The sequence below is a fragment of the Bufo gargarizans genome, unplaced genomic scaffold (genome assembly GCF_014858855.1).
Source record: "Bufo gargarizans isolate SCDJY-AF-19 unplaced genomic scaffold, ASM1485885v1 original_scaffold_1922_pilon, whole genome shotgun sequence".
In the NCBI taxonomy this organism is placed as follows: domain Eukaryota; kingdom Metazoa; phylum Chordata; class Amphibia; order Anura; family Bufonidae; genus Bufo; species Bufo gargarizans.
The window spans coordinates 112978-140585 of record NW_025334571.1 but is presented as its reverse complement, the minus strand read 5'-3'; the positions used below and the strand labels follow the sequence as shown (position 1 = coordinate 140585).

The window sequence follows — 27608 nt, the reverse complement described above, 5'->3', positions numbered from 1 at the left end:
CCATAACTTCTCTATCTCCATCCATCTGGAGTACGCATACATATTGGACCATGCTGGCAGTCTTCTAAGGTGTGTAGCCCAATAATATTTTTTTATATTTGGAACTGCTAGTCCACCTTGTGGTTTGGATGACATTAAAATTGAGCAAGCTATGCGATGCCTCTTTCCATTCCAGATGAACCTGAATATACATGACTGAAAATCACGCAACTCCTTCTCAGGGACAGGAATTGGGAGAGTCTCAAACAAATACAGCAATTTAGGCAAGATATTCATCTTAACCGATGCTATGCGGCCCAATAAGGAAATGGGGAAAGGCATCCATTTAATCAGCAAGGCCTTAAGTTCTCGGAACATAGGTGGAAAATTTTGAGCATACAACGAGGAATAAGTAGGGGTTAAGTTGACCCCCAAATACCTCAAGGACGTTTCCGTCCATTGAAAATTAAAGCTGGATTTTAAGGTGGTCAGAATATTAGGGGCTAGGTTGAGGGGGAGAGCCTCCGTTTTTGTGGTATTAATTTTATACCCCGACAATCTACCATAAGTCTCTAGTAATTTAAAGAGGTTGGGAAGCGAAATATGCAAGTCAGTTAAGGTTAGCAAAATATCGTCAGCGAACAGTGAAAGTTTAAATTCAACTGTATTCACCTTAATCCCATGAATATCAGGATGAGAACGTATGGCCGCCGCCAAAGGTTCGATGCAGAGAACGAAGAGCAGAGGGGATAGCGGACATCCCTGCCGCGTACCATTTTTTATAGGAAAAGGCAAAGAATGAGCATGCTTCATTTTCACTGTCGCTGTGGGTTGGGCATATAAGACATGGAGGGCCGTGAGGAAGGGGCCTTTCAGACCGAAAGCCTTCATGGCAGAGAACATAAAAGGCCATCCTAAGCGATCAAACGCTTTCTCCGCGTCGAGACTTAGCAACAATGCCGAGTCTCTGCGCTTATTCGTGATATCAATTAAATCAATGGTGCGCCTTGTATTATCTCCGCCCTGTCGGTCACGAACAAAGCCCACTTGATCCTTATGGATCAGTTGAGGTAGCCAGTCTGAAAGTCGGTTAGCCAAGGTTTTCGTGAAAATTTTCAAATCCGAGTTAAGCAGCGCAATGGGCCTATAATTTCCACATTCTAGGGGATCCTTACCCGGTTTAGGTATTAAAGTTATACAGTCATGTGAAAAAATTAGGACACCCTTTGAAAGCATGTGGTTTTTTGTAACATTTTTAATAAAAGGTTATTTCATCTCCGTTTCAACAATACAGAGAGATTAAAGTAATCCGACTAAACAAAGAAAACTGAAGAAAAGTCTTTTCAAGATCTTCTGTAAATGTCATTCTACAAAAATGCCTATTCTAACTGTGGAAAAAGATAGGACACCCTTGCCCCTAATAGCGAGTGTTACCTCCTTTGGCTGAAATAACTGCAGTGAGACGGTTCTTGTAGCCATCTACCAGTCTTCGACATCGGTCTGAGGAAATTTTACCCCACTCCTCAATGCAGAACTTTTTCAGCTGTGAGATGTTTGAGGGGTTTCTTGCACGTACAGCCCTTTTCAAGTCACCCCACAGCATCTCAATGGGATTCAAATCTGGACTTTGACTTGGCCATTCCAGGACTCTCCATTTCTTCTTTTTCAGCCAATCTTTGGTTGATTTACTAGTATGTTTTGGGTCATTGTCATGTTGCATGGTCCAGTTCCGCTTCAGCTTTAATTTTCTAACTGATGGTCTCACATGTTCTTCAAGCACCTTCTGATACACAGTAGAATTCATCGTGGATTCTATGATGGTGAGCTGACCAGGTCCTGCTGCAGCAAAGCAGCCCCAAACCATGACACTTCCACCTCCATGCTTCACAGTTGGTATGAGGTTCTTTTCTTGGAATGCTGTGTTTGGTTTACGCCAAACATGTCCTCTGCTGTTGTGTCCAAATAATTCAATTTTGGACTCATCTGTCCAAAGAACATTATTCCAGAAGTCCTGGTCTTTGTCAACTTTATCTCTGGCAAATGTCAGTCTGGCCTCGATGTTTCTCTTGGAAAGCAAAGGTTTCCTCCTTGCACACCTCCCATGCAAGTTAAACTTGTACAGTCTCTTTCTGATTGTAGAGGCATGTACTTCTACATCAACAGTAGCCAGAGCCTGCTGTAGTTCTCGAGATGACACTTTAGGGTTTTTGGAGACCTCTTTTAGCATCTTGCGGTCTGCTCTTGGGGTGAACTTGCTGGGGGGACCAGTCCTGGGCATGTTGGCAGTTGTTTTGAAAGCCCTCCACTTGTAGACTATCTTCCGGACAGTGGAATGGCTGATTTCAAAATCTTTTGAGATCTTTTTAAATCCCTTCCCAGACTCATAGGCTGCTACAATCTTTTTTCTGAAGTCCTCTGACAGCTCTTTTGCTCTCACCATGGTGCTCACTCTCACTTCAACAGTCAGGAGCACACCAAACTAAATGTCTGAGGTTTAAATAGGGCAAGCCTCATTCAACATGCAGAGTAACGATCTACTAATTATGTGCACCTGGTGTGATATACCTGTGTGAGATCTGAGCCAATTTAAGAGGGAATACATGTGAGGGTGTCCTATCTTTTTCCTCAGTTAGAATAGGCATTTTTGTAGAATGACATTTACAGAAGATCTTGAAAAGACTTTTCTTCAGTTTTCTTTGTTTAGTTGGATTACTTTAATCTCTCTGTATTGTTGAAACGGAGATGAAATAACCTTTTATTAAAAATGTTACAAAAAACCACATGCTTTCAAAGGGTGTCCTAATTTTTTCACATGACTGTATAGGAGTGTGACATTGAAGTGGGTATTGGTGACCCTTGTAAAAAAGAGTTGAACAACAGCGTCATATGTGGCAGAAGAATGTCGGAGAATGTTGCGTAATAGAGGTATGGTAGACCATCTGGCCCAGGGGCTTTATTATTGGGCAACTGTTTCAGTACTTCCTGCAATTCCTCTACCGTGATAGGAGCGTTTAATGAGGAAAGGGCTGCTTCCGACAACTGAGGAAGACTACACTCAGAAAGAAAAGAATCCAGGAGGAGTCTACTGCGCTCTGGGTCAGATGGGAGTTGTTGAGGGATAGAATAAAGTGCCTTATAATAATCCTGAAATAAGTTGGAAATGACCTCTGGGTCATACACTATTGCCCCATCTCTTCGCCTCATTGCGTTCGGAGTGTTTGTAGTGCCAGTGTCCCTAAGCTGTCGAGCCAGGAGGGTATGTGGTTTGTTCCCCCACATATAAAATCTTTGTCGCGAATACAGTAATTTTTTCTCAGTTTTATAAAACATTAATTCCTTCAGTCTAGCCCGCAGGATTATAATGCGCCTAAGCAAAGGCCGCGAGCACCGGGACTCTAGCATCTTTTCTAAATCCTTCAGCTGTGAGGTGATATTGAGATGTTGCATATTCCGATCTTTTTTCAGTCTAGACCCCATAGCTATACATGTACCTCTAAAGACTGCCTTGTGGGCTTCCCATATCATAGATATAGGGGGTCCTGAGGACTGATTCAAGGTGAAGTATTCTGTAAGGCCCTCACGTAATTCCTGTCTAAGCGGCAGCTGGTGCAGAAAAGATTCGTTAAGCCTCCAATGACATACTTTAGGGTAGTAACCTGAAGTTTTAATGTTAACTGACACTGGAGCATGATCCGACCAGGAAATAGATCCTATATCGGCATCTGCAAGCATCCTCAAAATTGGGATATTACCAAAAAAATAATCTATACGTGAATGTGTATTATGTGGATGTGAGAAGAAAGAAAACGTTTTTGCAGTGGGGTAGTTAATTCTCCAGAGGTCATATAATTCGAATTTTCTAATAAGACGCCTAAAAAGACGTGAGTTTCTACATTGATCTTTAGTAGGCGGTCTACTCTGAAGGGTTAATCTATCTAGACGCTCGGAAAAAGAGAGATTAAAGTCTCCGCCTACTAGCAGTGCAGCTGGGAGCAACTTTGATAATTTCGAGAACACCTTATTAAGAAAAGGAATTTGAGCAGTATTCGGGGCGTATAAATTGCATAGCACATGCGGGCTACCATTAAGTGTAGTTTTTAGTATAATATACCTGCCAGCTGGGTCAATAATAGCATTTTCTACCTGTAAGGGGCAATCAGCAGACAGAAGAACGGCAACACCTGCTTTCTTTCTCCCTGAAGAAGCAGAATAGATACGAGGGAATAAATATTGCGCAAACTTAAAAGAACCCTGGTGATCAAAGTGGGTCTCCTGAAGAAAAACTATATCCGCTTTTTGAGACTTGCACTCAGTAAGCGCCAGGCGTCTCTTTACATTAGAGTTAAGACCCTTAACATTAAGCGAGACATACTTAATCATTTTCAAAGCATGGAGTAAATGTACTTGCTATGTGGCTGCAGAGGATCCTTCTCAAGGACACTGTCATAGATGAAAACACCTTAAGGCATTCAGTCGCCTGTGGTTTGGGTTCTGGAGACCTGAGTATGAAAAACAACAAAAGGAGACACAAAAGGGAAGGGGGGGAGACACAAGACCATACAAACATAAAAGATACATCATTTAGTATCCGAACATTGGGTGCTGTCACCCAGATACAGATCAGTGAGCAGCAACTATTGATATTAACATCCGCAAACTGCCGCCCCTCCAACCCAGTCAGCAGAAGCTGGGGGGGGAGGGCGAAACTACTGGTCTGCTTAATGGAAGCATGACTGGACCGGCACAGGATAGGCCGGGTTTCAGAGCTTATTAGAACTTGTAATAACCAGAGAATTGAACAATAAACCAATTCTACTAACATAGGACCTTAAACAAAGAACCCTAAGGCCGTCGCCTCCTGGCGAAGAGAAATAGTAGGAGATACAAACTAAGCTAATGAAGTCCATGCGGCAATCATGGGGGTTCATCTGGAGGCTCACGCGAAGGGGTCCCTCCAGCAGGGGAAGATCTTCTTCTCTTTTGTCTGGCAGGTTGCCAAATTGGACCAAGGGCAGGCTGTGGATCCGGTAGTTCCCAGTCCGTGATGGATGGAATCTCAATGCCCAAAGCAGCACAAAAATCAGGGAGGTCTGAATGCTGACGCAAGATAGAGGATCTGCCATTTTTCGTGACTATTAATGCAAACGGGAACCCCCACCTGTAGGGCGTCTTCTTTTCCTTCAACTGTTGCAATAAAGGCTGTAATACTCTTCTTTTTTGGAGCGTGCACCAGGACAAGTCTTGGTATAAATGAACAGAAGCGCCATGAAAATCAATGGAGCGTAACTCCCTGGCTGTGGACATAATGCTTTCCTTCACTTGAAAATCATGCACACAGCAAATGACGTCTCTGGGCTGCGTAGATGAGGACTTAGGCCGCAGCGCTCTGTGAGCTCGATCAAGCTTGATAAACTGGGGTGGCTGAGTGCCTAGCAAAGCATTAAAAAGTTCAGATAATATTTCCTGCAGATTTTCTTCCGCATTAGCTTCAGGCAAACCCCTTACACGGATGTTATTTCTGCGCCCTCTGTTATCCAGGTCTTCCAGATGACGTGCATTATCTCTAATAACTTGGGCCTGAGAAGCAATAACAGAATGTAAATGCGCCACACTTCTGCGGGTGTCGTCATGGTCTATTTCAATAGTGTCCATGCGGTCTGCTAAGTGCTTCAGGTCCTGCCTTAAAGATGAAATTTCTGATTTACAGGCATTTCTAACTTCTGAAACCAGCATTTTAAAATCATCCTTAGTAGGCAAATGCTGTAATGTCTGCTGAAGTATTGCAGAGCCCTGGGAAGGTTGCAGAAGATCTTCCTCTCCCTCGTCCATATAATCATGTCCCTGCTCCCAAGTAGCAGCCTCACCTCCCTCTCCCCTTCTATAATGCTGCTGGCTGGGGGGATCTTCAGTAGACTCGGCCCAATCGCGCCGCTTCTGGGACGGAGTGGCCATTTGATTAGCCTGCTTAGCTGCCGATTTTGGCGGCATAATGGCGGCGACGTCTCCTGCTGGGTGTAACCCCTCTACTGCCCTTGCGGGATTCGGCTGTGCCCCCACAGCGTTATTAGGCAGGAAAGTCCTTGCAAACGGGGACAGGGAGGAGGTAGGTAGCCGTAGGGCCGAGCTGCAGTTGGTACCTGTCGGCGGCTGTGCGCACGTCTCCTCACTCCCACACGCGCCGGAGGCCTCAGATGGCAGCAGGCCGCGGCCAGACGGGACCGTGCGGAGTGGACGGCTGAGGTACGAATCGAGCGTCTTATTCACCCAGGCGGACGGTCGGGACGAGGTGGAGGACTTGCCCGGCAATTTTTTCCCCATGTGCCGCGCTGGCGTGGCAGGAGAGTCTCCCTTAGCGGCTACTGGCGGCGGAGCTCTGTCTTCACGCGGCCATTCCTGAAGACGTCCAGGCCACGCCCCCCATAATTTTTTTTTTAAAGTTGTCATTTACAGAGATATTTCTCTCACCCAGCATGGGTATGTGTAAAAATACACCCCAAAACACATTGCCCTACTTCTTCTGAGTACGGCGATACCACATGTGAGACACTTTTTTGCAGCCATAGGATTTTACTTTTTGTCACAAGTTAGTGGAATGAGACTTTGTAAGAAAAAAATAAAATTTTAAATTTCCGCTAACTTGTGGCAAAAAAAATCTTCTATAAACTCACCATGCCCCTCAAAAGTGATCTTTATAGCGCCGCAGCGATTTTACTGTGTTTTTGCGGAACAGAATTGCGGACCCATTCATTTCTATGGGGACAGACTTTGTCCCGCTCGGATCCAGAATTGCGGATCTGCACTTTCGGGTCCGCACTTCCATTCCGCAAAAACAAAGAACATGTCCTATTCTTGTCCGCAATTGCGGACAAGAAAAGGCATTTTCTATATAGTTCTGGCAATGTGCGGATCTGCAAAATGCAGAAAGCACATTGCCGGTGTCCGTAGTTTGCAGATCCGCGAAACACATACGGACGTCTGAATGGAGCCTTGTAGGGGGGTGATCAATGACAGGGGGGTGGTCAGGGAGTCTATATGGGGTGATCAGGGTTAATAAGTGGCAGGGGTGTGTGTAGTGTAGTGATTGGTGCTACTTACAGAGCTGCCTGTGTTCTCTGGTGGTCGATCCAAGCAAAAGGGACACCAGAGGACCAGGTAGCAGGTATATCAGACGCTGTCAACAAAACAGGGTCTGATATACCTTTCTGATACGATTATTTTAACATCTACAGCCTGCCAGTGAATGATCATCGCTGGCAGGCTGTAGTATAACTTCCGAACAGCGCACAAAATCTCGGGTCTCACGAGATGACGCCGATCGGCGTTAGTGGGACCTGAGGGAGCCGTCGCACTGACGCCGATTGGCGTTAGTGTGACAGGAAAAGGATAATTATAGCACTACAATTCCCACAGCTCAGGCAGGGAGAACGCCCCCTCCTCTGAGTTGCAAGGAAACGCTGTCTTTCCATTTTTTAGGGCGTCTGTCACATCCAATCAGCATGTTATTCAGAGAGTCAAAAAGGGGGTTATCAACAAACATTCCCCATGTTTTTGATCATGTCTTAGGACCTCCCAATATTTCTGAATTATATTTTTTATTAGTTTAGAATGTCGATCATATTTGGAAACACACAAATTGTTTCTTTGGTTCTCCCTCTTTTTAACTTGTCCGATGTCCTGTCTTGTTTTTTTTTTTTTTTTTACCAACCTCTATTTCAATTTCATTCACCTCTTTCTTAAAACCCCTCTGTATAAATGTATTACCCATCAATAATAATAGACTTTTTCATATATTTTATCTGTACGAGATATCCTTCTGGCCAGTGTGACCTCCTAGGGATACTGGAAAAAATGTGAGGGTCGCGGTGGCTGGAATGAAGCAGCAGGTTATTTCGATCTGTGGTCTTTGTGAATAGAGTCTCAAATCCTCTCTTTATGCGCCGTAATTCAACATCCAAAAGTGAATAACATTTCCATCATAACGTAAATTTGATGGTATTATGGCACTCGTTTAAATGGGTAACAAACTGTGTAAGATTCATCACCCCTCCATAGCATGAACACATCGTCCACATAGCGAAGCCACCCACACAGAATACATGCCTTGTCTCAAAGGCTTGTTAATTGTTACAAAGGGAGACCTTTTGGATAGTGAAACTCCAGTCTTTAATACCTAAGGGGTTAAATGAAATTTGTAGCTTTAGTGCATTTATACGATTGATCACTTTCATATGTTAGGGTTGTTTATGGCGATGTATTTTGTATATAAGTATCAGCTGTTGGTGCTATAAAAATCCCACCTTCTCTAACTGCACGCATGAGTAAGGGGTCGTGTGAGGTGTGAATGATGTCTTTCTCAGCATCCTTCATGATATACCATTTTATATTGGAATGAAGTAAAAAGAAATAAAAGAAACAAGTGTTTTTTTACCAGCGACTTGTGAGTATGACTTCTGTTGCTCACTCGCATACAATATTGGCACAATGAGGTAAAATGAACACACAAGTCTGCAAGTTTGAACGACTAATTTCTTTGTAAAACATTATTCTTACACAAAACATCAACATGTCTTCTCCCCTGTGTGGATTCTCTTATGTTGATCAAGACTTAATTTCTTAGTAAAGCAGTTCCCGCATTCTGAACATGAAAATGGTTTCTCTCCTGTGTGACTTCTCTGATGTGTAGTAAGACTTCTTTTTTCTGTGAAACATTTCCCACATTCTGAACATGAATATGGCTTCTCTCCTGTGTGAATTCTTTTATGTTGAACAAGGCTTGATTTCTGATTAAAGCATCTCCCACATTCTGAACATGAATATGGCTTCTCTCCCGTGTGAATTCTCTGATGTGCAACCAGATATGATTTATCTGTAAAACATTTACCACACTCTGAACATGAATATGGCTTCTCTCCTGTGTGAATTCTCTTATGTTGATGAAGATTTGATTTCCTGACAAAGCATTTCCCACATTCTGAACATAAAAATGGTCTCTCTCCTGTGTGAATTCTCAGATGTGTAGTAAGACATCTTTTTTCTATGAAACATTTCCCACATTCTGAACATGAATACGGCTTGTCTCCTGTGTGAATTCTTTTATGTTGATCAAGGCTTGATTTGTGGTTAAAGCATTTCCCACATTCTGAACATGAATATGGCTTCTCTCCTGTGTGAATTCTTTTATGCTGATCAAGATGTGATTTCTTTATAAAACATTTCCTACACTCCAGACATGAATATGGCTTCACTCCTGTATGACTTCTCTCATGTTTTAAAATGTCTGATTTATGTCCAAAACATTTCCCACATTCTGAACATGAATACGGCTTCTCTCCTGTGTGGATTCTATTATGTTGATCAAGGTTTGATTTCTGGTTAAAGCATTTCCCACATTCTGAACACGAAAATGTTTTTTCTCCTGTGTGAATTCGTTGATGTATAGTAAGACTTCGTTTTTCTGTGAAACATTTCCCACATTCTGAACATAAAAATGGCTTTTCTCCTGTGTGAATTCGTTGATGTATAGTAAGACTTTTTTTTTCTGTGAAACATTTTCCACATTCGGAACATAAATAAGGCTTTTCTCCTGTGTGAATTCTTTTGTGTTGATCAAGACTTGATTTGTGGTTAAAACATTTCCCACATTCTGAACATGAATATGGCTTCTCTCCTGTGTGAATTCTCTGATGTGCAACCAGATATGAATTATCTGTAAAACATTTACCACACTCTGAACATGAATATAGCTTCTCTCTTGTATGAATTATTTTATGTTTATTAAGATTTGATTTCCTGATAAAGCATTTACCACATTCTGAACATGAAAATGGTTTTTCTCCTGTATGAATTCGTTGATGTATAGTAAGACTTTTTTTTTCTGTGAAACATTTCCCACATTCTAAACATGAAAATGGCTTCTCTCCTGTGTGGATTCTCTGATGTTGATCAAGGCTTGATTTCTGGTTAAAGCATTTCTCACATTCTGAACAAGAATATGGCTTCTCTCCTGTGTGAAGTCTTTTGTGTTGATCAAAACTTGACTTCTTGCTAAAACATTTACCACATTCTGAACATGAATATGGCTTCTCTCCTGTGTGGATTCTCTTATGTTGTTCAAGACTTGATTTCTGGTTAAAGCATTTCTCACATTCTGAACAAGAATATGGCTTCTCTCCTGTGTGAAGTCTTTTGTGTTGATCAAAACTTGACTTCTTGTTAAAACATTTCCCACATTCTGAACATGAATACGGCTTCTCTCCTGTGTGAATTCTCTTATGTTGTTCAAGACTTGATTTATTTGTAACACACTTCCCACATTCTGAACATGAATATGGCTTCTCTCCTGTGTGAATTCTTTTATGATTATCAAGATATGATTTCTTGGTAAAACATTTCCTACACTCCAAACAAGAATATGGCTTCTCTCCTGTGTGCATTCTCTTATGTTGGTCAAGGCTTGATTTCTGGTTAAAGCATTTCTCACATTCTGAACAAGAATATGGCTTCTCTCCTGTGTGAATTCTTTTGTGTTGATCAAGACTTGACTTCTTTTTAAAACATTTCCCACATTCTGAACATGAATACGGCTTCTCTCCTGTGTGAATTTTCTCATGTCTTAAAAGCAATGATTTATATGGAAAACATTTCCCACATTCTGAACATGAATATGGCTTATCTCCTGTGTGACTTCTGTGTATAGAAAGCTCTGACTTATATCTGAACTGTTTTCCACGTTCCTCACAATTAAACCTTTTACCCCGTTTCTGCCTTATATTTGGAGTAATAATCTGTGATTGGTCAGGAGAAGATTCCTCATGTTTAGAATGATTATATGAAAGATTTGGACTTGGGTTAATCTGTGATTGGTCATTAGAAAGTTCCTCATTCTTAGGGGAATTATTTGCTGGCTCTGCACTGTGAAGTCCTGGATGTACATTACAGGTAATGAAGTTTTCTCCTGAAGAGCGCTGCCTGGTGTCTTCATCTTCTTTATAATCTAGAGATAACATGATGTTTCCTTCAGGCTTCTCACGGGGATTTTCTGTTAAGATTAATAATAGATTCTATGATTTTTTTTGTTAAAACAATTGGATAAATGTATCACATTCCAATGAGGCTGGATTCACATGTAACAGACATATCCATCTATGTTACGTGCACATGTATCTATGATGCTGTGAGTTGATGTCAGCTGAACCTGTGGTCGGGACACGTGCACAATACAGATGGATAATATGTCTGTAATAAGCTCATGTGAATCTGGCCTTAGGCTGGAGAGACACATACAATATAAAATACATTTTTTGTGCCAGTCAGAAGTAGATCCATCAGGAATGTGAGGAATACACCTTTTCCTTTCTCCGCTATGTATTTGCTGTAGAAATTTAAGGCGGACTCTTGAACGTCTCCTGAGTTTCTGCAGTTTGCATGTTGAGGATCTGCTTGCAGATTTAGCCTAAGGCCTCATGCACACGACCGTTCCATTTTTTGTGGTCCGCAAAAAACAGAAGCCGCCCCTGTTGCCTTCCGCAATTTGCAGAACGGAAGCCAGCAATATCAATTCCTATTCTTGTCCGCAAAGCACGGACAAGAGTAGGACATGTTATATTTTTTTAGCGGGGCCGTGGAACGGAGCAACGGATGCGGACAGCACACGGAGTGCTGTCCGCATCTTTTGCGGCCCCATTGAAGTGAATGGGTCCGCATCCGAGCCGCCAAAACACATCTCACATCCACACACTGGGGAGCAGATCCCAGTTATTAAAGGGCCGCACATCTCACATCCACACACCGGGGAGCAGATCCCAGTTATTAAAGGACCGCACATCTCACATCCACACATCGGGGAGAAGATCCCAGTTATTAAAGGGCCGCACATCTCACACCCAAACACCAGGGAACAGATCCCAGTTATTATAGGGCCACACATCTCACACCCACACACCGGGGAGCAGATCCCAGTTATTAAAGGGCCGCACATCTCACACCCACACACCGGGGAACAGATCCCAGTGAGAGGACACTTTACCTGTAACAGTACATTTGTTGTGTATCTATTGAAGTGCCCGCGTGGTCTTTGCTATGTAGGGGAAACTACTATGCGCATGAAAGACCGCTTTGGCAAGCATAAGTCTACCATACGCAACAAAAACCTACTATTGCCCATCCCATAGCATTTCATTTAATTTTTTTTTCACTTGCTTTGTTACTGCCCACTGTTTCCCTGGTAACGTCATGCTTAGGTCATGTGACACGGGGCGGGCTATTTAAATCCTTGTTCACTTTCTTACTTTGCAATCAGCTGTACACTCACTGTTTGACAAAGGCGCATGTACGTGCCGAAACGCGCGTCACTGTATTTATGAGTGACCAATAAAGAGAATCATTTAGAAACTTATAGGAGTGCCGGTTTTCTCTTCATCTAGCACTTTGTGCGCTGTCCGAATCCGTTACTCCGTTCCGTGGCCCCGCAAAAATGTATAACCATGTCCTGATCTCGTCCGCTTTGCGGATAAGAATAGGCATTTCTATAATGGGCAGCCTGTTCTGTAAATTGCAGATGGCACATGGGCGGCATCCGTATTTTGAGGATCCGCAATTTGCAGACAGCAAAACATGGCATGTTCGTGTGCATGAGCCCTAAAGAAGATGCACCACTTCCAAAAACCAGCAAGTTTTGCAGATATTGTGTCCGCACTTATGAGAACCATTCACACTAAGCCAAGTATCCGCAGTTTTTTGCGGTCCCAATGTTGGGGCTTCTTAGGCACAATCTGCGCTCCTTCTGCGGCAGTTTTATCCGGCACGTGGCCTTGTCTCAGAATGGGGAGAAATGATCAAATATCCTCTGTATTTCCTGGAATTGTTCACGGTATTTGACTGCGTCTCGCTCTGCGCTTTGGATTTACCATCGCCGCTGATCATGTTAATTCTGCGCTGCCCGATGGACAGTCCACCCGGGATAGCCTCGCTCAGTTAGTCTGGTACTTGTAGTCCCACCTTCAAGTTTCTCTTTGCCCTATAAAGTTCACTCATAGGGGCGGCTTTTTTACGATGTATTGGCGGACACGAGATGGGTTTACGCTACGTGGACGGACGGACTTCACCTCAGACAAGACCACTATAAATATTTAAATCCAAAAAACTGATTAAAAAAGAATGAAAATGTGCAGTAATTGTAGATGTAAAGCATTAGATATGAGACGCTTTATCAGCTCCGGGTCACCCAGTTTGTTTGCGGCTACTTGGCTTAGTGTGAATGGTTCCCATAAGTGCGGACACAATATCTGCAAAGCTTGCAGGTTTTTGGAAGTGCGGCACCTGTTTCCATCTTGCACCGCAGATCCAGTCCTACATCCACTGCTCCACTACATACCTAGGGAATAACTCGCACGTGTTGCAGTGTCCAGTACGTGGCTGCACAACCTGCCCTGCGGAAGCATTTGTCACCAGCAAAAGTGCAGTTAACCCTTCCTCGGCCTCCAAACATTTCATACAACATCACAAGAACAATCCAGATGGTTTCAGATGAGGAAGGAGAGGCGTACTGACGGACATAACATCCCACCATCGCTCACCTACTAACACTTCAGGAGTGACTCTCCACCATGCTCAGGTTTCCAATTCCATCTGTTTTCACTAAGGTTTGGTAACCACAGGGGCCGGCGCTCCCCCCATAGTGAGAGGTGCATGCTGGGAGTCTCAGACTGGACAGTATGTAAAGATGGCATTTATTAGTGTAACCCCGGCTGTGACTAAGACGTTATGATCGAAACACGTAAGAAAAGATATTGAAGATGGATCCGTGTTGATGGTGTGAAATAAAGTACAGAAGATGTGACGCCGCTCACAGAAGAGCTTTGCCATAGACAGCAGCAGCGGTGACCAGGAAGGGAGACGGCATGTGCGCAGTGCACGCGCCTTCCCTTCATACAGCTGATCGGCGAGGGTGCCAAGCGTCGGACCACCGCTGATCTGATATTTATAGTAAAAGCCTGGAGAACCCCTTTAACCCAAACCCCCAACAAAAGCCTTAAATGCATCCCATGCTATTTATCTGGAGCGGAGGAAACATTAAACCTGAAAACCTCTTTAACCCAATGACCGACGGGTCTCGCCGCGAACACTCTGGGGGCTTGGCAGACTCCAAAACGATAGGTCACGATATTGAAAATGAAGAATCGGCACGTGATACTAAGCATCTTTCATAACTATTGTGCCCATCACACAGTCCTTGAAACGATACTTGATTGCGGATTGGATGGACTCCGACCTGAATTTCCTTACACGCCAGGTACGGATTTATCTCCCTGAGGTTTCTCCTGGTTTACTGCAGAACCTCTTCCTGAATTTAAATGTAAATCTGAGATTTAGAATTTTTCTGGGGCAGGGACTGAAGGTGGTAACTATGCTTTACTATGCTCCTCATCTAACAGCTTGCCAAAATGTTTTCACAAGCCTGGGGGGAAAAAAATCAGGGTTCCCCTTATTCTCAGGCCCGGTGATCCTGCGTCTTTGTTAATTAGACTTTTGTTTTTAAGTTTGACTGGCTCCTACAAATAAATCCCAGTTATCATCAGAGTATCCCTGTCCATGGGCAGATTAGCCATAGACCCTACAGGGAAATTTCCCGGTGGGCGGATGGCCCAAGGGGCCACTCAAGTTCTCCTCTCTGCTGCTGACCGGGTACCTAATGAGGTGTCAACAGTAACTAATGCTGTGAGAATCAGGTACTCGGGTACCCAGCCAGCGACCGCACATGGCCCGCACCTCACCTCCTAAGCCCTCTGCTCCATAGATGACTCGAGAAGGACAGATAGCTATTGATGGCCACCACAGAGGGACATCTTTTGGGGCAGTATATTGTGCTACATTGTGTTATTTGGTTCTGCTGGGATGGTGTTTTGCACTATGGTATTGTTGATCCCGTCTACTTGTGTTGCCCCGTCTTCTGTTCATTTGGACCTGCCTACAACATGGGGCCACTTTTAGTTTTTTTTTCCAGGGCCACTTTAAGTTACCAGTCCGCCTTTGTCTTCTGAAGAATAGTTCATGGTCAGAAGAGTAAGTGGAGTTCCTCATCAGAGGAGGCAGAGTCGGATACAGTAATAGAAGATACTAACTTCCCAGATAATGTGGAAGATTCTCAAAAGCTTTAAAAGAAGTAGATACTTCCATCCTAATCACGTCTAATGTTCCGACTGAGAGATGGGGATTCTTCCTCCATAACCTTATACACTCACTGCTTATACAATGGTGTAAGCCATGCGGGGGCAGGTTTCTTGAGGAACACTCTATCCTCCTGGTCTTAGCTCTACAAAATAGCGAAAAATTTACTTACCGAAATTTTTGTTTCCTGGAGTCCGTAGGCAGCACACACCAAAGGGTTAAGTCCCTTAGGTACAACCAGAATAGAGACCAATTAGCAAGCAATAGATTGATTAATTACATAGTACCTCCCAGTATAAAGCACCACAGAGCCATGTATTGTATGCAGCAATAATTTATTAAGGGTGGGCATATTGTGCTGCCTACGGACTCCAGGAAACAAAAATTTCGGTAAGTAAATTTTCGCTTTCCTGTTCGTCCTTGGCAGCACACACCAAAGGGATTTTTAAAGCAGTACTCAAAGGGAGGGAGCACTGGCCGCCAACTGTAGCACTCGTTTGCCAAAAGAAGCCTCTTCTGCTGCCTGAATGTCTAGCCTGTAGTGTTTAATGAAGGTTGATGATGTAGACCATGTTGCGGCTCTGCAGATTTGTTCCAATGGGACTTGTGCCAGTTCAGCCCAGGACGAAGCTGTAGACCTTGTTGAATGGGCCTTTAATAACAATGGACACTGTAACTCAGCCATTGAGTAGGCCAACTCTATAGTTTGTTTGATCCACCTCGCTAAAGTTGCTTTACTGGCCCTTTTACCCTTATTAGGGCCCTGGTGCTGCAAAAAGAGACTTTCACATTCTCTGAATGATGAAGTGACTTGTAGGTAGAACAGAAGAACTCTTCTGACATCCAGGAGATGAGTTTGATCCTGGTCTTGAGCGTTAGACTGGATTACTGGGAGCGAGAGAAAATAAAATACATGGCTCTGTGGTGCTTTATACTGGGAGGTACTATGTAATTAATCAATCTATTGCTTGCTAATTGGTCTCTATTCTGGTTGTACCTAGGGGACTTAACCCTTTGGTGTGTGCTGCCAAGGACGAACAGGAAAAAAGCATTTCAGGTAACCCATGAAGTATATAAACCACAGGGTATAACTCCCCTTTAAACTTCAGCTCGCTCAGCCCTCTCCTCATACATCCTGGAGGCAAGGCGTAGCGAACATTCCATGAAGCGATGTAGGCTGGCTGGGTCTTTCATAAAGAAGGCGCAGTATTCGGAATGTAGGTCTTATACAGTGCCATAAAACGTATTCATACCCCGTGAACTTTTCCACATTTTTTCACGTTACACTCACAAACTTAGATGTATTTTATTGCGGTTTTATGTGATCAACAAACAAAGCACAAGTCTGTGTGAAGTGAGAAGAAGATGAGACATGGTTTCAAAATGTTTAATAAATAAATATCTGAAAAATGTGGCATGCATTTGTATTCAGCCCCCTGTAATCTGATCCCCGTAAATAAAATCCAGTGTGACCTTTGCCTTCAGAAGTCACCTAATTAGTAATAGAGTCCACCTGTGTGTAATGTATTCTCAGTATAACTCCAGCTCTTCTGTGAGGGCCTCTGAGGTTTGTAAGAGAACATCAGGCATCATGAAAAACCAAGGAACACGCCAGACAGGTCAGGAATAAAGTTGTGAAGAAGTGTAAACCAGATTTAGGTTATAAAAAATATCCAAAGTTCTGAACATCTCACGGAGCGCTGGTCAGTCCATTATTCGAAAAAGGAAGGAATATTGCACAACTGCAAATCTAGCAATACATGACCGTCCACCTTAACTGACAGCCGAAGCAAGGAGAGCACCAATTAGAGAAGCAGCCAGGAGGACCATGGTCACACTGCAGAAATCCACAGCTCAGGTGGGAGAATCTGTCTACAGCACACCTATTAGTTGTGTACTCCACCAATCTGTCCTTTATGGAAGAGTGGCAAAAAGAAAGCCATAAGAAATCTTGTTTGCAGTTTGGCACAATCCATGTAGGGGACACAGCAAACACGTGGAAGAAGGTGCTCTGGTCAGAGGAGACCAAAGTGGAACTTTTTGGCACAAATGTAATATGCTATGTGTGACAAAAACTACCACTGCCCTGAACCCACTATACCCACCGTGAAACATGGTGGCAGCATCATACTGTGGGGGGGGGGCTTCTTTTCAGAAGGGACAGGAAAGCTGGTCAGAGTTGATGGGAAGATGGAAGGAGCTAAATACAGGGCAATCCTGGAGGAAAACCTGGTAGAGGCGGCAGAAGACTTCTGACTGGTGCAGGGGTTCACATTCCAGCAGGACAACAACCCTAAACATCCAGCCAGAGCTACAATGGAAGGGTTTAGTCTTGTCTGTGACAAGACTTGACAATTGCTGTTCACAGACGCTTCTGCAGAGAAACCTCACACAGACTTGTACTTTGTGTTGGTCGATCACATTAAATCCCAATAAATACATTTAAAGACTATGTATGGGGAACATTATTTTATGATTGCATTTTACTCATTTGGGGCTAAAAATAATTTTTTCAATTGGTCTTTAGTAAAAATATTGAGCCGTTCTGTCACAAAGGGTTAACTGTTCTTCTAGCTGTGTGACTGGTACTTGTGCTGGTCATCTAATAATCCTGATCTCTAAATTACTAAGGCCTGTATTACACCAACAGATTATCTGACCAATATCTGTCCAATGAGACCAATAGTTGGTCAGAAAATCTGTCAGATAATCTGTTGGTGTAATACAGGCCTTAGAGGTGTTGACACCTACCTGAGGTATAACAGCCATTACTACATATCTCCAGCCTTTATAGTGTAGAAGTAATGTCATCTATAACACCCAGCATCTGATGTCACCTACCTGAGGTATAACAGCCATTACTACATGTTTCCAGTCTTTATAGTGTAGTAGTAATGTCATCTATAACACCCGGCATCTGATGTCACCTACCTGAGGTATAACAGCCATTACTACATGTCTCCGGCCTTTATAGTGTAGTAGTAATGTCATCTATAACACCCGGCATCTGATGACACCTACCCGAGGTATAACAGCCATTACTATATGTCTCCAGCCTTTACAGTGTAGTAGTAATGTCATCTATAACACCCGGCATCTGATGTCACCTACCTGAGGTATAACAGCCATTACTACATGTCTCCAGCCTTTATAGTGTAGTAGTAATGTCATCTATAACACCCGGCATCTGATGACACCTACCTGAGGTATAACAGCCATTACTACATGTCTCCAGCCTTTATAGTGTAGAAGTAATGTCATCTATAACACCCGGCATCTGATGACACCTACCTGAGGTATAACAGCCATTACTACATGTCTCCAGCCTTTATAGTGTAGAAGTAATGTCATCTATAACACCCGGCATCTGATGTCACCTACCTGAGGTATAACAGCCATTATTACAGGTCTCCGGTGCCTTTACTAGTATAAAACCATTAGCCTGCTATTTAAAGACTCAAAGCTGGGTCACTGCCCGGAGTGCTCCTTTACTGCAGCTCTAAGGTGGAGCCTCACCTGAAGAAACCTCCCAATTCCCTTCCTCCATTCATGATTCCATACCTGTGGTCACATGGACTGGAATGTCCTCCTCCACCTCACTCTTACACGGGGGATCGCCCATCATCCGCTCTTCTTCATCCTCCACTTTAATATCAGTCACATCTTCCCCCTGATTTGTCATCTGTAACAATTCAGGACAATACAGCAGACAGGTGGGAAATCTAACAGATCCACATAAGAGACCCCCACCATCTATGACCCCTCTATGACTGCAGGACCCCCCTATATAGGTGTGTATAGGGCTCAGCTCCATCTACCTGATGGTTCTCTGGGAGCTTCTCCTCTGGACAGTCCTGGCAATACAGAGGACGGGGACATCTCTCGGGGGGATTTCCTTCTATGAGTCCATCTGTAGGAAACACACAGGGACAGGAGAGATTATTACATGTGATGAGATGATGGGAGTAGTATCCAGGGGACCCATGACAGCCCCCTCCTTACCCTGCTGATTACCCCATAAATCCGTCTCCTCTTCTGCTTTATCTTTAACCTCAGCCTTAATATCCATCAGATTTTCACCCTAAACAAGAGAAATGTAAAATGATCTTTGGTTCAATCCCTTTCTGGTCAGATTCTGGGGAGACTTCAGCTCCATCTACCTGATGGTTCTCTGGGAGCTTCTCCTCTGGACAGTCCTGGGAATACAGAGGACGGGGACATCTCTCGGGGGGACTTCTCCTCCTGGAGTCAGAACCTATAGGAGATAACACACAGACTGAATACAATACTGAGCGCTGAAATGCGGCAGAGGAGAGCAATTTTTTATATATTAAAATTATTTTTTTTCCGTTAAATTTTTTCGGGGGGGAGGGGGGGGGGGAAATTAACTGGATGCTGTCATCGGTAAGTGTAATCCAATATTTATTTCTCGCCTATGACAGCCCCCCAGGAGAATAGGCAAGAATTCTATCTAGGCAGGGACTACAGCCTGCAGCACCTTATGGCCAAAGGAAAGACCCTCATTAGAAGGTAGCTGCAGTCTATAGTGCCTAAAAAAAAGTATTTGGAGAGCTCCAGGTAACTGCTCTACAGATCTGCTCAATTGAAGCTGAAGCTCTCTCTGCCCATGATGTGGGGACTGATCTTGTAGAGTGAGCCCCAAACCCCAAGGGCGGAACTAGTCCTTCTCCTCGACCTGTCCTCTGCCTTCGACACAGTCGACCACTCCCTTCTGTTGCAAACTCTCTCATCTCTTGGTATCACTGACCTGGCCCTCTCCTGGATCACATCATACCTCACAGACCGGACGTTTAGCTCTCCCACTCCCGCACCACCTCCTCGTCTCATTCCCTCTCTGTTGGTGTCCCGCGAGGTTCTGCCCTAGGACCCCTGCTCTTCTCCATCTACACTTTTGGCCTGGGACAGCTCATAGAGTCCCATGGCTTTCAGTATCACTCCTACGCTGACGACCCACAAATCTACCTCTCTGGTCCAGACATCACCACCTGTCACCGCCAGATCTCTGAGAAGTTCTGATAGACGTTCTTCAGTATCTCCTGTATGATGTTCTTTTGTTTTGCTTTCGCTTTGACATCTCTCCTCCCTCTCCCAGCTGTCATCTATTAGCAGTGATTGCCTCCCTATATATCTCCTCCCATACTGCCTCACTTTGCGGTTTATACTACATCCTGGATTGTGTTCTCAGCTTGGAGTTGCTACAGCTGCTTCTTCAGATAAGTCTATGTCTGTATTTGTTGTTTTCCTGTAGGCTTGATTCTAGGTGACCCTGACTCCCTCCGTATTAAGTGCAGGGAGTCGGTGGTCGTGTCCCCTCACTATTATAGGGTTTGCAGATGTCACTCAGTCTAGGCACGTGGACATGCAACCTTCTATCATAAAGATCTTTGCATGGGCTGAGAAGACAGGGAGATCTTCAGGGCTTTAATAGGGCTTACCCTTTTGTTCCTTAGTTTTGGATCAAGCCAGTTGGATCCTTATTTGTTACTTCTTGTTTTCTGTTACACCATCCGTGACACCACCTTACTATCCAGAATCCCACAATGTCTATCTTCTATATCATCCTTCTTCTCCTCTCGCTTTCTAAAACTTAACATGGATAAAACGGAATTCATCCTCTTTCCCCCATCTTGCTCAACCCCCCCAACAGACCTATCTATCACGAGCAATGGCTGCACACTCTTCCCGGTCAACCAAGTCTGCTGCATTGGAGTGACCTTGGATTCTGCCCTCTCCTTCAGACCGCACATCCAAGCCCTTTCCAACACCTACCGCTTCCAACTCAAAAACATCTCCCGCCTCCGCGCTTTCCTTAACTTTAAATCTGCGAAAATGCTTGTACATGCCCTCATCATCTCCCGCCTAGACTACTGCAACACTCTCCTCTGTGGCCTTCCATCTAGCACTCTCGCACCCCTCCAATCTATCCTCAACGATGCTGCCCGACTAATCCACCTCTCCCCCTGTTACTCCTCTGCCTCTCCTCTCTGCCAATCCCTTCACTGGCTCCCCATTGCCCAGCAAATTCACTTCAAAGTGCTAACAAATACATACAAGGCCGTCCACAACCTGTCCCCTCCCTACATCTCTGAGCTCCTTTCCCCGATATACCCCTACACACACACACTCTCCGATCCTCACAAGACCTCCTTCTCTCCTCACCTCTTCCCACAATCGACTCCAAGATTTCTCCCGTGCATCCCCCATACTCTGGAACTCGCTACTCGCTACCCCAACATATCAGACTCACCGACAGTGGAATCCTTCAAAAGAAACCTGAAAAAACTCCTCTTCAGACAAGCCTACAACCAGTGACCCTGCTGCCTCTATACCGCCATGCCCAGCTTCACCCGCACCTACTGTGTCCTTCTCCCATACCATGTAGATTGTAAACCTCATGGGCAGGGCCCCCTCTCCCTCTGTACCAGTCTGTAACTCGTCTTGTTTATGATTAGTGCACTTGTCTGTATTATGTATGTAAACACGCTTATCATATGTACAGCGCTATGGAATGAATGGCGCTTTAATAATAATAGAAGAATAAGCTAAGGCAATGACCTGTCTGATCCACCTAGCAATGGTCTGAGAAGAGGCAGCAGAACCCTTCTTAGCTCCCTGAAACAAAAGCAGCAGACGAGAGGAGGCTCTTCCAGGCTGAGTGATCTTCAGATACAGTAAAATACACCTCCAAACGTCTAGGCAGTGGAACTCCGATTCCTTCTCATTCTTGGGGGAGGCACAGAAGGAAGGTAGCACTATCTTCTGAGAGCGGTGAAAATCAGAAGAGACTTTTGGTAAAAAAGAAGGATCAGGAGAAATAACTACCCGATCCTCCAAGATAACCAAATAGGGGGGAATCAGCAGAGAGTACACTGATCCAAGGATGGAGCTTCCTCCTCCATTAACTTGCTGACACATCCTTGACAAAGGGGTTTAGCCAATGCAGAGAGTAGCTTCTTTTTACAAACCGCACACCCGCTCTCTTTAGCTCTGGAGGTCTTCCTGGAAGACTCCTTAGACACCTAGGCACAAACAAACATAACCCCATAAGCAATAGTAAATTAAATCTGCTGGGGAATGACACCTCTTACCCCACCGTGGTACTGATGTATTACTGGTGGTACCAGCGCGCTGAACCTGCCCCATTCCTTACACAGCAAACTCAGCCGGAATGGGAAACGGACAGCTCTTCAATGCGCATGGCAGTGAGCTGGCTGGGCATTTTGTCCTCGGCACGCGCTGCCGGCTCCCTCCCCTTCCGGTCCGCAGCGTCAGCTTTCTTCCACCGCCGCACCCGGAAGTTCAGACACACGCGGGCCGGCAGCGGAACATGTGAACATGGCCGAAGAGGTTCGCAGAAGACCCAGAGGTACAAACCCCCCAGGTCCAGGGAAGGGGACGGAAGGTGAGGGACAGACTCTGGAGCCCAAACTGAGCAGCGGCTCCTCATGGAGACTTAAGCCGCTCGGGGTAACCCTCCTCACTTGCATAAATTGCCGGGGCCCCGGCAGCTCTAATAGAGTATCGGCGATCCGATTCCTTCCTGCCTCTTAGGACAAGAAACAGAGCTGGAGGTGGAGGGAAGGTCCCCTCTTTTAAAAGGCATTCCGGTTCCTGTTTCCTGTCCAGAGGAGGAGCCGGTCTCTCCAGGGGTGCCGTCATAGGCGAAAGAGAAAATCATTTTTTCAATTGGTCTTTAGTAAAAATATTGAGCCATTACTACATGTCTCCAGCCTTTATAGTGTAGAAGTAATGTCATCTATAACACCCGGCATCTGATGTCACCTACCTGAGGTATAACAGCCATTACTACATGTCTCCGGCCTTTATAGTGTAGTAGTAATGTCATCTATAACACCCGGCATCTGATGTCACCTACCTGAGGTATAACAGCCATTACTACATGTCTCCAGCCTTTATAGTGTAGTAGTAATGTCATCTATAACACCCGGCATCTGATGTCACCTACCTGAGGTATAACAGCCATTACTACATGTCTCCAGCCTTTATAGTGTAGTAGTAATGTCATCTATAACACCCGGCATCTGATGTCACCTACCTGAGGTATAACAGTCATTACTACATGTCTCCAGCCTTTATAGTGTAGTAGTAATGTCATCTATAACACCCGGCATCTGATGTCACCTACCTGAGGTATAACAGCCTTTACTACATGTCTCCAGCCTTTATAGTGTAGTAGTAATGTCATCTATAACACCCGGCATCTGATGTCACCTACCTGAGGTATAACAGCCATTACTACATGTCTCCAGCCTTTATAGTGTAGTAGTAATGTCATCTATAACACCCGGCATCTGATGTCACCTACCTGAGGTATAACAGCCATTACTACATGTCTCCAGCCTTTATAGTGTAGTAGTAATGTCATCTATAACACCCGGCATCTGATGAGACCTACCTGAGGTATAACAGCCATTACTACATGTCTTCAGCCTTTATAGTGTAGTAGTAATGTCATCTATAACACCCGGCATCTGATGTCACCTACCTGAGGTATAACAGCCATTACTACATGTCTCCAGCCTTTATAGTGTAGAAGTAATGTCATCTATAACACCCGGCATCTGATGACACCTACCTGAGGTATAACAGCCATTACTACATGTCTCCAGCCTTTATAGTGTAGAAGTAATGTCATCTATAACACCCGGCATCTGATGTCACCTACCTGAGGTATAACAGCCATTACTACATGTCTCCAGCCTTTATAGTGTAGTAGTAATGTCATCTATAACACCCGGCATCTGATGTCACCTACCTGAGGTATAACAGCCATTACTACATGTCTCCAGCATTTATAGTCTAGTAGTAATGTCATCTATAACACCCGGCATCTGATGTCACCTACCTGAGGTATAACAGCCATTACTACATGTCTTTAGCCTTTATAGTGTAGAAGTAATGTCATCTATAACACCCGGCATCTGATGGCACCTACCTGAGGTATAACAGCCATTACTACATGTCTTCAGCCTTTATAGTGTAGTAGTAATGTCATCTATAACACCCGGCATCTGATGACACCTACCTGAGGTATAACAGCCATTACTACATGTCTCCAGCCTTTATAGTGTAGTAGTAATGTCATCTATAACACCCGGCATCTGATGTCACCTACCTGAGCTATAACAGCCATTACTACATGTCTCCAGCCTTTATAGTGTAGAAGTAATGTCATCTATAACACCCGGCATCTGATGTCACCTACCTGATGTATATCAGCCATTACTACATGTCTCCAGCCTTTATAGTGTAGTAGTAATGTCACCTATAACACCCGGCATCTGATGTCACCTACCTGAGGTATAACAGCCATTACTACATGTCTCCAGCCTTTATAGTGTAGTAGTAATGTTATCTATAACACCCAGCATCTGATGTCACCTACCTGAGGTATAACAGCCATTACTACATGTCTCCAGCCATTATAGTGTAGTGGTAATGTCACCTATAACACCCGGCATCTGATGACACCTACCTGAGGTATAACAGCCATTACTACATGTCTCCAGCCTTTATAGTGTAGAAGTAATGTCATCTGTAACACCCGGCATCTGATGACATCTACCTGAGGTATAACAGCCATTACTACATGTCTCCAGCCTTTATAGTGTAGAAGTAATGTCATCTATAACACCCGGCATCTGATGTCACCTACCTGAGGTATAACAGCCATTACTACATGTCTCCAGCCTTTATAGTGTAGTAGTAATGTCATCTATAACACCCGGCATCTGATGACACCTACCTGAGGTATAACAGCCATTACTACATGTCTCCAGCCTTTATAGTGTAGAAGTAATGTCATCTATAACACCCGGCATCTGATGTCACCTACATGAGGTATAACAGCCATTACTACATGTCTCCGGCCTTTATAGTGTAGAAGTAATGTCATCTATAACACCCGTCATCTGAGGACACCTACCTGAGGTATAACAGCCGTTACTACATGTCTACAGCCTTTATAGTGTAGAAGTAATGTCACCTATAACACCCAGCATCTGATGACACCTACCTGAGGTATAACAGCCGTTACTACATGTCTCCAGCCTTTATAGTGTAGAAGTAATGTCACCTATAACACCCGGCATCTGATGACACCTACCTGAGGTATAACAGCCATTACTACATGTCTCCGGTGCCTTTACTAGTATAAAACCATTAGCCTGCTATTTAAAAACTCAAAGCTGGGTCACTGTCCGGAGGGCTCCTTTACTGCAGCTCTAAGGTGGAGCCTCACCTGAAGAAACCTCAGAATTCCCTTCCTCCATTCATGATTCCATACCTGTGGTCACATCTCCTGGAATGTCCTCCTCCACCTCACTCTTACACGGGGGATCGCCCATCATCCGCTCTTCTTCATCCTCCACTTTAATATCAGTCACATCTTCCCCCTGATTTGTCATCTGTAACAATTCAGGACAATACAGCAGACAGGTGGGAAATCTAACAGATCCACATAAGAGACCCCCACAATCTATGACCCCTCTATGACTGCAGGACCCCCCTATATAGATGTGTATAGGGCTCAGCTCCATCTACCTGATGGTTCTCTGGGAGCTTCCCCTCTAGACAGTCCTGGGAATACAGAGGACGGGGACATCTCTCGGGGGGATTTCCTTCTATGAGTCCATCTGTAGGAAACACACAGGGACAGGAGAGATTACTACATGAGATGATAGGAGTAGTATCCAGGTGACCCATGACAGCTCCCCCTCCTTACCCTGCTGATCGCCCCATAAATCCGTCTCCTCTTCTGCTTCATCTTTAACCTCAGCCTTAATATCCATCAGATTTTCATCCTGAAGAAGAGAAATGTAAAATGGTCTTTGGTTCAGTCCCTTTCTGGTCGGATTCTGGGGAGACTTCAGCTCCATCTACCTGATGGTTCTCTGGGAGCTTCTCCTCTGGACAGTCCTGGGAATACAGAGGAAGGGGACATCTCTCGGGGGGACTTCTCCTCCTGGAGTCAGAACCTATAGGAGATAACACAGACTAAATACAATACTGAGCTAAAAAGCGGCAGAGGGGAGCAGGAACATGTGCGTGCACTAGGGTGGAGTTCAGCAGCCTGGAAGTCTATGGGCAGCCGGCAGCAGTTTGTGAGCCACAGATAAATCCACCATTTTATGGTTTCCAGTAGAATTTCTGACCCTTCAGTTTTCTGATTCTAATTAAAAAGAAAATCCTTGGAAAGTGTAACCCCCATAGATGGACCAGAGCGCCTCCCAATATCAGGGCTGAACCCCCATAGAGAGACAAGAGCGCCCCTAATAACAGGGCTGAACCCACATAGAGGAAGGAGAGCGCCCCCCGATATCAGGACTGAACCCCCATAAAGGGAGGAGAGTGCCCCCTGATATCAGGGCTGAACCCCCATAGAGACAAGAGCGCCCCCGATATCAGGGCTGAACCCCCATAGAAGGATGAGAGCGCCCCCCGATATCAGGGCTGAACCCCCATAGAGGGACGAGCGTCCCCCCCAATATCAGGGCTGAAAACCCCATAGAGGGATGAGAGCGCCCCCCGATATCAGGACTGAACCCCCATAGAGGGAGGAGAGCGCCCCCTGATATCAGGACTGAACCCCCATAGAGGGAGGAGATCGCCCCCCGATATCAGGACTGAACCCCCATAGAGGGAGGAGAGCGCCCCCCGATATCAGGGCTGAACCCCCATAGAGGGAGGAGAGCGCCCCCCGATATCAGGACTGATAAACTGTGTCCATAGGATGGTTCAGACTGAAGAAGTCCAGTTCATACTTGTATAGCACTGGGGCAGGAGACTCCCCGTATAGACATATAAAACACACCTGGAGACATTGTATCTGTGTCTTTCTTTCTCTCAGTGACAGACTTGGAGGGCTTTGAAGTCTCCCCCAAATTCCAGAGAAGAGGGCTTCCATCTACAGTCCATGGTGTTAGAAACCCAGAAACGTCAACAGACTTCTTTTACCTGACCAGGACAATCTCCCACGGGACTACTGAAACTCAACAACCACAGTGGGCAACCCTTTGTGTTACGTGGACTCTCTACCGCAAAAGCAGTGAGACTATGGACTCTCTACCGTAAGAGCAGTGAGACTATGGGACTCTTTACCGTAAGAGCAGTGAGACTATGGACTCTTTACTGTAAGAGCAGTGAGACTATGGACTCTATACCGTAAGAGCAGTGAGACTATGGACTCTTTACTGTAAGAGCAGTGAGACTGTGGACTCTATACCGTAAGAGCAGTGAGACTATGGACTCTATACCGTAAGAGCAGTGAGACTATGGACTCTATACTGTAAGAGCAGTGAGACTATGGACTCTATACTGTAAGAGCAGTGAGACTATGGACTCTTTACTGTAAGAGCAGTGAGACTATGGACTCTTTACTGTAAGAGCAGTGAGACTATGGACTCTATACTGTAAGAGCAGTG

General features: G+C 44.7%; 1 protein-coding gene across 2 annotated transcripts; it reads right to left on the bottom strand.

The window, feature by feature from the left end:
* Nucleotides 1-8487: 8487 nt before the first annotated feature.
* Nucleotides 8488-26204, bottom strand: LOC122923794 (oocyte zinc finger protein XlCOF6-like). Of its 2 annotated transcripts, XM_044274637.1 has the most exons (3): nt 26068-26204; nt 25910-25988; nt 8488-11017 (listed from the first exon to the last, which is right to left on the bottom strand). In XM_044274637.1, the coding sequence occupies exons 2-3, from the start codon at nt 25974-25976 to the stop codon at nt 8538-8540; spliced, it is 2547 nt and encodes an 848-aa protein (XP_044130572.1). In that variant the 5' UTR covers nt 25977-25988; nt 26068-26204; the 3' UTR covers nt 8488-8537. The 2 variants fall into 2 exon arrangements, with proteins under 2 accessions (XP_044130572.1, XP_044130573.1); XM_044274638.1 differs by lacking the exons at nt 25910-25988; nt 26068-26204 and adding an exon at nt 18706-18761.
* Between the last annotated feature and the right edge of the window lie 1404 nt (nt 26205-27608).